Source organism: Oreochromis aureus, linkage group 12 (assembly GCF_013358895.1).
Source record: "Oreochromis aureus strain Israel breed Guangdong linkage group 12, ZZ_aureus, whole genome shotgun sequence".
Classification (NCBI taxonomy): domain Eukaryota; kingdom Metazoa; phylum Chordata; class Actinopteri; order Cichliformes; family Cichlidae; genus Oreochromis; species Oreochromis aureus.
This window is the reverse complement of record NC_052953.1, coordinates 537,254-549,376: the sequence shown is the minus strand read 5'-3', so window position 1 is coordinate 549,376 and position 12,123 is coordinate 537,254. Positions and strand designations below refer to the sequence as shown.

At 43.8% G+C, this 12,123-nt stretch overlaps 1 protein-coding gene across 1 annotated transcript in view; it reads right to left on the bottom strand.

Annotated features, from left to right (window-relative positions):
* Window positions 1-5,293: 5,293 nt before the first annotated feature.
* fnbp1a (formin binding protein 1a) overlaps window positions 5,294-12,123 on the bottom strand; it is a 76,964-nt gene continuing 70,134 nt past the window's right edge. The window contains exons 15-18 of the mRNA XM_039620265.1: window positions 10,438-10,583; window positions 10,194-10,330; window positions 9,533-9,691; window positions 5,294-6,262 (exon numbers count right to left, since the gene is read on the bottom strand). Coding sequence (XP_039476199.1) covers window positions 6,234-6,262; window positions 9,533-9,691; window positions 10,194-10,330; window positions 10,438-10,583 — 471 coding nt within the window. The 3' untranslated portion in view covers window positions 5,294-6,233. The remainder of the gene's footprint in view (window positions 6,263-9,532; window positions 9,692-10,193; window positions 10,331-10,437; window positions 10,584-12,123) is intronic.

Genomic DNA, 12,123 nt, shown 5'->3' with positions numbered 1-12,123 from the left:
TCCAAGACCCTCCGCCGCCTCTGCCAGGGCTACTACTGGGGTCAGCAGCGGAGGGATGTGGAAGACTTTTGCCGCAGCTGTGATGCATGTTCCTCGCACAAAGGGCCACAGCACCAGTCCCGGGCTCAGCTTCAGCAGCAACCAGCAGGAGCTCCAATGGAGCGAGTACCTGTGGACGTCATGGGCCCATTTCCTCGTACAGACAGAGGAAACCGCTATGTCCTTGTGGCCATGGACTATTTTACCAAGTGGCCGGAAGCATATGCCATCCCAGATCAGGAGGCTGAGACTGTCGCTGATGTATTAGTGGAGGGGATGTTCAGCCGCTTTGGAACATCAGAGACCCTCCACAGTGACCAGGGGCGTAACTTTGAGTCCAAGGTATTTGCTGCCATATGCGAACGCCTTGGGATTAAGAAGACCCACACCACCCCACTTCACCCCCAAAGCGATGGACTGGTGGAAAGGTTTAACAGGACGCTGGCCCAGCAGCTAGCCATCCTTACCTCAGAACACCAGCAGAACTGGGACTACCATCTTCCCCTTATCCTCATGCCCTACAGGTCGGCAGTGCAGGACTCCACCCAATGTACGCCTGCCCTGCTCATGTTAGGGAGAGAGCTGAGAACTCCTGCCGAGTTGGCTTTTGGGAAGTCCCCGGACACGCTAGAGGCGCCACCAGGCCGGGACTACGCAAGGAAGCTGCAGGACCGGCTGGATTCTGCACATTCCTACGCCCGGGAGCAGCTGGCGAAGGCAGGCCTGCGCCAAAAGAGGAATTATGACATCACCACAAAGGGGAGGCACTTCCATGCTGGGGAGCTGGTGTGGGTCTACAGTCCAAAGAGAAAGAAAGGATGGTGCCCTAAACTGGATAGCAGCTGGGTGGGGCCCTGCAGCATCCTGGAGCGAGTGGGGGAAGTTGTTTACAGGGTGCAGTTGCCTCCTAGAGGGAGGAAAGTGGCGCTGCACAGAGACCGGATGGCCCCCTATAAAGGACAGTCCCTCCCCTCCTTCCCTGAGGGACGTGTACAGAGCCCCCGTGACCCTGCACAGAGGGACCCCCGGCCGGAGCTGCGTTCCCCTCCCTCGGGTTCTTCACCTCAAAGCCCCAAAGCTCCATGTACCTCCCAGGGGCTCAGGAGGTCAAGGAGAGAACGTAGACTACCCCCCCCCCGCCTCAGAGACTGTGTTGTTCCCTCGGGGACGAGGAACTTATTGCTGGGGGGGGGGGGGGGCAGTGTAACGATGGTTAAATGTTATTTTACAGTGACAGGTTGGTTATCTCTGCACGCTGTTGTTATTTCTTTAAGATACATGTTTGGTTGTGCTGCAGGAAAAAGGGGGGTCTTCGTTGTTGTGTGACTGTACGGGGCTGAAGTGAGGTGTTATACGAGGGCACTCTCCCCTGAGTTAACAGCCCGTTTGCCTGTGTTGCGGAATAAACGGCCAAACTGAGATCAACGTTCTCAAGAACCGTCTGGTTCTTGAGAACGTTACAATATTCTTCCCTGCACATGCTCCAGGTTACAGAGTGCGGTGACAAACAGCTGTCTGTGGCTCCTCCCACCATTGCGCTCATTTGTGTTATGGGTGCTGTAAGGCTGTTTCTGTTGTATTTGTGGGTTAAAGTGGGGGTCTTCTGTTTCTCTTTGATCTTGGTTGGTGCACGCAGATGTCTGTCTCGGGGTTTTCACTCGGCTGTGCTAGCCTCCCTCATATCTCTGTGTGTTTTCACCTGTTTGCTTTGCAACGCAAAAAAACTACAAAATGTTTCCAAAAACATTTGTACTGTGTAGAAACTCACTTCAGACCCTAACGCACCTCAAATGCGAGCTTAGTTTGATCAGGTTCAGATTAATCAAGAATCTGGGAACGTTCAAAGCTGGGGCGGAGTGGCTATAACTGGCAGAAATCCATCTATGAAAATTCTCTTCAGCCTCTCGGTGAGCCCAGAAGCTTCAGTCACAGCAACAGTTTAACACCAAATTGTAGGAAAATTCAATTCAAAGGTTGTTCTCACAGCTAACAAATAAGTGACTGAGTCCCACTGTATTTTCATCAAGGACCTATGAAGGAAAGCTTTGCTGCCCTGTATTGCTGCCCTGACCACATTTCTAAGACTGGCAACACAAACATCTGCAGAGCAACTTCCTGGGACGTTTGCAGACTTTGAAGTGGGTGAATTTGATTTATAGTTTTGACTTTATAAACCATTTTGAGTAGCAAAGTTTTGTCAGTTTGTCTTGATGCATGCTCAATCATCCAGGTAAGTAAAATAATTTTGTTCATCCAGACATTTTCAGTGGGAGATAAACAGGACTTTGGACTTTGCAAAGTCCTGTTTATAAGGTTGAAACCTGCAGTCAGATGAGACTGAAGAAGTCACCTGATGATGATGAAACGTTTCTCCCACCGAAAACGTCCAGATGAGCAGAATCAACTTTTTGGGATACGGCAGAGTTATTATAGTTTTCTATTTTCTTATTAGTGTTTATTTTATATATATACAATTTTTTCAGTTTCCAAAGTGGATTTGTCAATTTCTCTTTACTTTATATTGTTTTCTCAATGTTCTGTTGATTTTTCTTCATTACAGTGTTACTTTAATCTCTTTTTTTCAATATTATTATATTTATAGCAAATGTCAAAGGCATGATTTAAGAAAATCAGTACAGATATTACAATATAAACAGAACTTTTTGAAATCTTCAATAACCAGGTCCATAAAAGTCTCATCATACAGTTTTTATTTTATTGTAGTTGGTTGTACAAGTTCATTAAAAAATTAGTTTTCATTTTTTTCACTTTTTTATTTTAATTAAATTAACTAAAATCTAGTTTTGGTCAGAGGTGTTGAATTAAGGACTCAGTTCACTCCCATGGAGCATTTTTTTTTCTATTTATTTTTTACAGCAATGGTGGATTAGTGGAGCCTCGCAGCAGTTCAGAAGTACTTTTTAAAAGGTAAGAAGATGGAAAGCAAGTCAGTATGTTACCAGCACACATTCCAGCTGCCCGCTAAATCCTTGTGGGAACTATTCGAAGGCTACGTGACCCACATGATGACCCCGAATCCTGAATCCCTGCTGACAGGACTCGGACTTTCTGGTCTTAGTTAACTATAGTAGCCTTGTTACACAGATTGGCCTTATTATGGTATGTTTAAATGCTGCTTGAGCCCCAGCGCACCCGGTACCAGGGCAAAGGGGGTGAACTGCAGTTTGTTATGATGTCTTTTATGCAAATATTTTATGCAAATATGTGTGGTATCCACGGAAACCTTGGAATCTCACCTAAAAGATCATGTAAACCATTTGTACAACCACCAAACACAACGAAAACAACACAATTAGAGCAGAGCAGTTACATAATTTCGCTAGATACAAACAGCGGAGCCACAAACTCCCTCGACTTCATGTAACCAAACTATACCTGGTTAGAAAGCACGTGCCTGGATTACAGCACGTATTGTAAATTTAGGGTCACATGTACAGTGGCTTGCAAAGGTATTCAGCCCCCTTGAACTTTCCCACATTTTGTCACATTACAGCCACAAACATGAATCAATGTTATTGGAATTCCAGGTGAAAGACCAATACAAAGTGGTGTACACGTGAGAAGTGGAACGAAAATCATACATGATTCCAAACATTTTTTACAAATAAATAACTGCAAAGTGGGGTGTGCGTAATTATTCAGCCCCCTGAGTCAATACTTTGTAGAACCACCTTTTGCTGCAATTACAGCTGCCAGTCTTTTAGGGTATGTCTCTACCAGCTTTGCACATCTACAGACTGAAATTCTTGCCCATTCTTCTTTGCAAAACAGCTCCAGCTCAGTCAGATTAGATGGACAGCGTTTGTGAACAGCAGTTTTCAGATCTTGCCACAGATTCTCGATTCTCTTGTACACCACTTTGTATTGGTCTTTCACCTGGAATTCCAATAACGTTGATTCATGTTTGTGGCTGTAATGTGACAAAATGTGGAAAAGTTCAAGGGGGCCGAATACTTTTACAAGCCACTGTATTTTTCGACTTGCAGCTTCTGATTGGTGGAACTGACATGAACACAGTGATGTTACGATGATTCTGTTGGCTCAAACTATTAGAAGGACCAGAGCCATCGAAACTGACCATAACGCCAGGCAAAATGGGCCCATTGGATGTGAGTGTGCAGGTAATAAAGGAATATTCAAAGAACAGGCATTTTTAGGTGTGTAGATGAAGTTAAATGATTTCTGCTGTTCAACACCTGAGAAATTTCAGCTATGTATTCGTTAAAAGTGCTGTAAATTTTCAGTTTCACTTCAAAATCTTTTTCTACAGGTGATGTTCATATATTGATTACTGGTTTTCTGGAATCAAATGTGAATCAAAGCATGCTGAAATCTCAAGTTTTAGCTTTATTTTGAAACCAGTATTATTCATACAGAGTTTGTAATTGCAGAGAAATACTCCATCCGTTTTGGGCAAGTCATTTTTGAGCAGGAAGCTCAAAAAACCCTTTGGTGCTCAACAGGTTAAGAGATGATTCCTTAGCAACTGATCCGTCTCGTTAGTGGATTTGAATGGGAAGGCTCTGCCTGAAATGGAACAGCATACATTTAACTTTTTCCGCTGACTGTCTATATTTTAAAGCATGGACATGCAGTATTGCAAAGACAACATGTTTTCACATAAGTTACAGTCCAAAGTAGATCATTACAGTCTCGATGATTTAGGCTGAAAATTCCGGCGCTCCTGTCTGGTTCTCTGAAGGTCCTGACAGCAGCAATCCCACCACAGTTTCTCCAAACTTCCACACTAGTCACTGTTTTACTTTGTTAGGTCACGGTCTCCTGTTTAACGTCAGGTCTTTCCCTGATTACACTCGCACATAATTACTGTCCTTTTATATTTCCTGAAGGAAACATTGGATTATAATCTCCTCCTGCACTTTGTATTTGGCTTTAAGGAATCTTCTATAGAAAATCTGAAGTATGCGTCTTTACCTGAGGAACATCGACAGGTTCCATCTCCAGAGGAAGAAGTGCTATTAATCAGCTGATAAAGTACCTGCTGATGTCATTAGATGTAATTCTTTTTCCTGTTTCGATGTATTGGGTGTTCCTGTGACTTACGACTGAGCATACTGCAGACTTGAGCTTTTTCCTCTTCTGTCTGATGCAAAAAAATTTCCAGTAGAGTCTCAGTGTCCAGGACAGAGTTTACAGGGGTCAGAGGTCACACACCTCAGAAGTTGACAAGTGTGAGCGTCTGAATGAAGACAAGTGGCACACTGATTCTGAGTGTACTTTATTTTGAAAGTTTAACATACGGGAAATTGAAAAGAGCATGATCAGCAGACTCGCGTCTCAATAAAAAAAGAAAAACTAAAACAATAAATAACTGATCAGTATTTCACTATAAAATAAAAAAAAAGGTTCACATTTTACACAGTCAATAACATCATCATCATCAATGGGCGGGCTAATAGGAGGGGCGGGGTTGTTACTGTCTGGGGTGGGGCTAATATTAGCAGGGCGATAGGGGGCAGGGCTACTCCTGCAGCTACAATTTGTATTTACATGCAGTCGACTTGTCTGTTTAAATGTCACTTTAGAGACCACGCCCAAGGTAATTTCACAATAACCGTGGTGACCACAACATAGTCGATCATTCAGCTGATCAATAAAGTCTTCACATGAAGAGTCTGAAGAACAAAGTTCAAATATCAGAAATACATCTTCATCTTTTCCACAAACACAAGTCAGCGTTCAGTTATAGATCAGAAATGTTTGGAGTGGTGAATCATTTCTGACTACAATCATCTCCTCTGATTTCTTAACTGATTGGTTTCTCCTTGATCTTCAATTTGTTTGTGATTGGGTTCTAATTGGTCTCTGACTGGGTTTTCATTGATTTGACTGGTTTCACATGGATCTCAGATGGTTTCTAATTGATCTGACTGGGTTGCATTGGCTCTCCAAATGGTTTTGGATCTGACTGGCTACTCATGGATCTGTGATCGGATTTCCCATTGATCTCTGATTGGTTTCTCATGGATCTTTGATTAGGTTCTGAGGTTTTTGTCTCTCAAAAAAAAAGAAGAAGAAGAAAGCAGTCTTCCAGCTGACTGGTTGGTTGAGATCCTGAAAAACAACACTGTTCAATGAAATTGTTACCAGACCTCCTCTGAGCTCTTACATCACTTCCTGTGGAGAGACGTCTTCAATGGCCGAGCAACTTGCTAGACTAGCCGACTATTCTGCACAAAGCCTATAAGACAGACAGAGAGGGAGAGTGGAGAGAGAGAGAGAGAGACACAGGTGGACAGGCAGGTAGATACGTTAGAACAGACGGAGTGAGACAGATTGCTGCTGAGAATGTCAGCTAACCCTAACACCACCATTTTATAGCAATAGTAATTAAAGCTGCAAGCAGCAATGAGAGGGCCCTCACACCCCGCCCCACTGAGCCATGCTGAACACCTTCTATATCCACCAGGTGAAAACAGAGAATCCGACATAACCATATGTCACACTGTGTATAGCATGCGTGGGAAACACAGACTAAAATTTCACCCAGATTGGATGATGGTTCTATCCTACTGCGTATTTCCTGTTCCCAGTAGGCGGCACTCTAAATATAGCTGACAAATAGCATATCACCGTGTTCAAGCCTGGACTATCATCATGCCTGTGAAGTTTGGGGGAGACTGAAAAATGTATCCTGGAGTTACAGCAGCGTTGTGCTTTGTGGTGAATGATAAAAACCCGGTGTGCTGCCATGACTGCAGCATTTCACAACAACTAAAAAGCTTCACAGTTTAACGTCACCAGATCTTTTGATTCCATTCACCAAAGATCCTGTTGATCTGATCAGGTCCCTAGAAGGAGTTTGTTAAAGTACGAGGCCTGAAAATGGCAGACTTCCTGTTGGATTTAGAGTTGTATATATTGATGTTGCACATGAGGCTGTCAAATTTCAGACTCATACATTAAACATAGTGCAGAGACTGCGTGTTTGGAACTTTGCAGGGGGCACTGTAGAGCCGTTTTCCAACAAGTGTTTAGAGCTACAGACCTGGAATGTGGACTCACACGGATGTGTGTGCCAAATATCATGAGTGTTCGAGCTTTCCAAGGCCCTCAAAAGGTGCTTCCTGTTTCATAGTGAATCGCGATGGCACCAGGTCGCTCGGCTCAATGTAAACTCACAATTTTCACAGTGAAACATCTTTGGGGTCTGATGTTTATTCTCACCGCTTTTGAGGCAGATGGGCTCAACCTGGGACAAGCAGTGTGTCAAAGTATAAAACACAACATTGGGCTCTAACTAATATCCACAGTGGGAATGTACATCAGCTCAGGGCAGAACTCTTAGCATGCCTGTGAATGATGTCTGTAAGTGATAGCAAGTCTGTGCTTCATGGCGAAACACAGAAATTCACCATGCCGCCAGGGTCATGCCCACTGATGAAAGCTCAGTTTTCAATGTATCCCAAGATCAACTTCTTAACCCAAAGTGCAGAACATGCAGCTTCCTGTTCCCTGTAGATGGCACTGTGACCAGTTTCAAATACAGCAGCTGAAATGTGTTCATTTCAACAAATGAAATAGGCCCAGGTCTGTAGTTTAGACTGACCAAATATGAAGGTAAACCGATAAACCCCCCAGGAGGAGTTGGCAAAAGTGCCAGGAAATCTTTAGTTCAAAGTTCCTGTTGGCTTTGGGTTTAATGGGCCCACAGACTTCTTCGATCATCTCAACATGTTACACGTGTGTACCAAATTTCATTCATGCAGCTCAAACCATGTGCTGGTAGTACTATCACAGGTGAGCCATTCCCTACTCTCTGTATGTGAAACCAATGAAACATGAACATTTTTGCCAGACCTGACGAACGTGCTGAATTTCATTCGTTCCTGAGCAAAGACGTGAAATAATAATAAAGGGAGCAGACACTCGGGCCCTGACAGGAGGTGAACTGAAGCTCCTCTGCTGTTTTTATTCGTCTGAAAATAATCATGTTGATTTGAAAAACAGATTACAGTTTGAACTAAGCTTTTATTTTTCAGATCATTGATCAAGTGAGAAAATAATCAGCACATGAACCAATAAAGGTGAACTCTGGCAGGTTTATCAACGATAACATGAAAATAAAATGCGAAACATAAAAAACAACAAACAGAACGCACTGAATGAATTATGTAAACTTCAGCTGATTTAAGGCATCATCTCAATTCATTAATTACGGTTTCAGTCCAACCCTGGATATCAATATCGTAGATGTATAGCACGATAACATCCCAGCCAGCGCTAACTGGCTAACAGTCCTCTCTGATTGGACGGAGAAACCACCGTTTCTCGTATCACAAAGATCCGTTTACTCGTTAACAGAAAAGCTGCTGGATTCGAACAGAAAAAGGCAAAACATCTCGTCCCCTTTTACATGAGGTAACTATGACAACTGTGCCGCCGTTTGAGCACAGTCTTCTCAAAGCCACAACAACCCCACAGTCCTCTCTGGAAAAGCTGCAGTCTGATGATCGCTTTCAATCTGGCTGAATGATAAAAGCGAAAGTTCGGACTCCAGCTGCGTCCACACTCGACGCAATTCGCTCGTTGTGAATTACAGACACTTCGGGGCCCCGGGTGACTCCCGAAAGGACTTAGTATCAATCAGCAGTATTCTTCACTCACAATGGTAGTCACTTTATTTCCTCACTGGGAGGTGGGAAAAGTTTATCTCGGGTTTAACTCAAGATTCCAGTCGCTTATTTTGCCTGTAGTCGCTTGTAGTCATGGAACGTCATTTGCTTTCTGCAGCCTCTGTTTGTCACGCCACTGCGATCGCTTCTAGTGTGGACGTAGTCTAAGCTAAAGGTGTCCTTAAGAGATCCGCTTTCAGATTATTTGTCACGGCAGTAATAACGTAATATAGACAAACTTTAATAATTCATTCTCACTGACATGCATTCCTGAGCATCCTCAGGAAATCAACTATTGCTGCCAAGGCTATGCTAAGCTAAGGCCTGAGATTATGGTATGCTAGCAGCTAACTTAGCAGACAGCTGCAGACTTTAATCCTTAAACATGTCATCATCCAGAATATTAAAATCAAAGTAACCAAACATTTGAAAAAGTCAACGTAAAAACTGAAATCTACAAATGAAAATAATCCAGATTACTGATCCTTTTGTTTTTCTCAGTTTCAGAGTTTACTGTTCAGACTAAATATCTTTCCCAAGTTAGCATTAAATTAGCATTACACAAAGAAAACTGATCATCATTGGTGTCTGATGTGAGCCTGAGAGACACACCTGCCCTGGAGTTGTACAGGTGTGTCACACAGGTGCAACGTTTGAAACAGCGGCAGCTCACGTTTGGCACACAGACAGGCAAAGCACAGGAAGGCAGGCTGCTGTTACCATAGGATCTAGCACGGTGACATTCATGAGTCGAGGGTCTGAGGTCATGTGACCCGACCTGGTGTCAGGTGAGGTAATTTAAAGGTCATTGAGAGGTCATATGTAGGTCATGGCACCTTTGGCGCTGCTGTCCAGGAAGACTTTGATGTAAGAGGTTGGCACATATCCCTCCTCCTCCAGGTTCCTGCGCACTCTGGTCCAGCCATCACCCTTGTCTTCTTCCACCACAGAAAGTAGTTCCCCCTCCAGCATCGACAGAGTGCCCTCATTCTGACCTGAGGACGATCAACAACATGCTGAGACCACAGAGAAACAGAAGTGTTTCACCTGGACCACACCAGAGTGACTCGCCAACCTCACAACCAATCAGAATCGATCATCGCTTGAAAATTAGATCTGCAAAATACACTTTGACTCTAACGTGGAAATCTGAGTCTATCTGAGGAGCTTCATCTGTTGACGAAGCTGAGCTGGATTTCAGTGATTTATATGAAAGCATGTTGTTAACTATGTATTAATTGCGTTGCATGTATAACTTGTGTATATCTGGCTGAGGACGAAGCACGGGCTTTATCCTCAGCCCATTTACCTGTCTGCAGGTGTTTCTGCTGCTCGGGGTTTGCTGCTTCTCTCTCAGCCTACTTCAGCTGCAACTTTCTTTGTTCTAAGAGGTTTCTAACATCCCAAAGGACTGATTGGGTTTATAGTTTGTACATTTGTGAGATTTTACATGTCATTGTAAAGTGGGACGTCTGATGTTTAAATGCTGCAGAGTACCTTGAAATGGGTACAGAGACTTGCAGGTTCCAATACTCGGCAATGGTTCTTCATCGTCGAAGTCATCATCAAACTCTGAGCTACGAGACTTAAAGTGAAGCTCAGCACTGTGATCCTCAGTGTAACTGCCATCGGGACTGAGGAGAGTCAGGCGGAGACACAGACAGGTGAGGAGAGAGACAGGTATGAAAAAAGGAAATCCCAGTAAAGACGACATTAATGGTCAATCATCGTCAGAAACTACCTCTCTCTGCTGGCTGGGCTGCGGTTGTCCAGCTGTTTGAGGCTGGTGCTGCCTGGCGTAGTTGCCTGGGAATTTAACCCACAGCCTCCGCTCTGTCTCCTGCTGCTGTGATCGGACAGCCTGCTGTCGGCCTCTGACAGCCACACCTGTGCGCACACACAGAAACACAATTTACAAAATCCACACGCCATTACTGAACTGCATTGTGGTGTTTTGCACTCAAGCCACTTTGTAACAGCTTCATTACTTTCACCACAGTAATTGGGTGGTGCTTCCACAGTTTTGTTGTATATGTACAAGAACAATAAAGGTCTGTTCTACAGGGAGTGCAGAATTATTAGGCAAGTTGTATTTTTGAGGAATAATTTTATTATTGAACAACAACCATGTTCTCAATGAACCCAAAAAACTCATTAATATCAAAGCTGAATCTCCAAAAGTTGAATCTGTTCATCTGGACGTAGCGTTTTGTGGGAGAAACGTTTCGTCACTCATCCAAGTGACTTCTTCAGTCTCGAATCCTGGATGATTGAGAATGCATCAAGACATCAAAGCTGAATGTTTTTGGAAGTAGTTTTTAGTTTGATTTTAGTTTTAGCTATTTTAGGGGGATATCTGTGTGTGCAGGTGACTATTACTGTGCATAATTATTAGGCAACTTAACAAAAAACAAATATATACCCATTTCAATTATTTATTTTTACCAGTGAAACCAATATAACATCTCCACATTCACAAATATACATTTCTGACATTCAAAAACCAAACAAAAACAAATCAGCGACCAATATAGCCACCTTTCTTTGCAAGGACGCTCAAAAGCCTGCCATCCATGGATTCTGTCAGTGTTTTGATCTGTTCACCATCAACATTGCATGCAGCAGCAACCACAGCCTCCCAGACACTGTTCAGAGAGGTGTACTGTTTTCCCTCCTTGTAAATCTCACATTTGATGATGGACCACAGGTTCTCAATGGGGTTCAGATCAGGTGAACAAGGAGGCCATGTCATTAGTTTTTCTTCTTTTATACCCTTTCTTGCCAGCCACGCTGTGGAGTACTTGGACGCGTGTGATGGAGCATTGTCCTGCATGAAAATCATGTTTTCTTGAAGGATGCAGACTTCTTCCTGTACCACTGCTTGAAGAAGGTGTCTTCCAGAAACTGGCAGTAGGACTGGGAGTTGAGCTTGACTCCATCCTCAACCCGAAAAGGCCCCACAAGCTCATCTTTGATGATACCAGCCCAAACCAGTACTCCACCTCCACCTTGCTGGCGTCTGAGTGGGACTGGAGCTCTCTGCCCTTTACCAATCCAGCCACGGGCCCATCCATCTGGCCCATCAAGACTCACTCTCATTTCATCAGTCCATAAAACCTTAGAAAAATCAGTCTTGAGATATTTCTTGGCCCAGTCTTGACGTTTCAGCTTGTGTGTCTTGTTCAGTGGTGGTCGCCTTTCAGCCTTTCTTACCTTGGCCGTGTCTCTGAGTATTGCACACCTTGTGCTTTTGGGCACTCAGTGATGTTGCAGCTCTGAAATATGGCCAAACTGGTGGCAAGTGGCATCTTGGCAGCTGCACGCTTGACTTTTCTCAGTTCATGGGCAGTTATTTTGCGCCTTGGTTTTCCACACGCTTCTTGCGACCCTGTTGACTATTTTGAATGAAAGCGCTTGATTGTTCGAT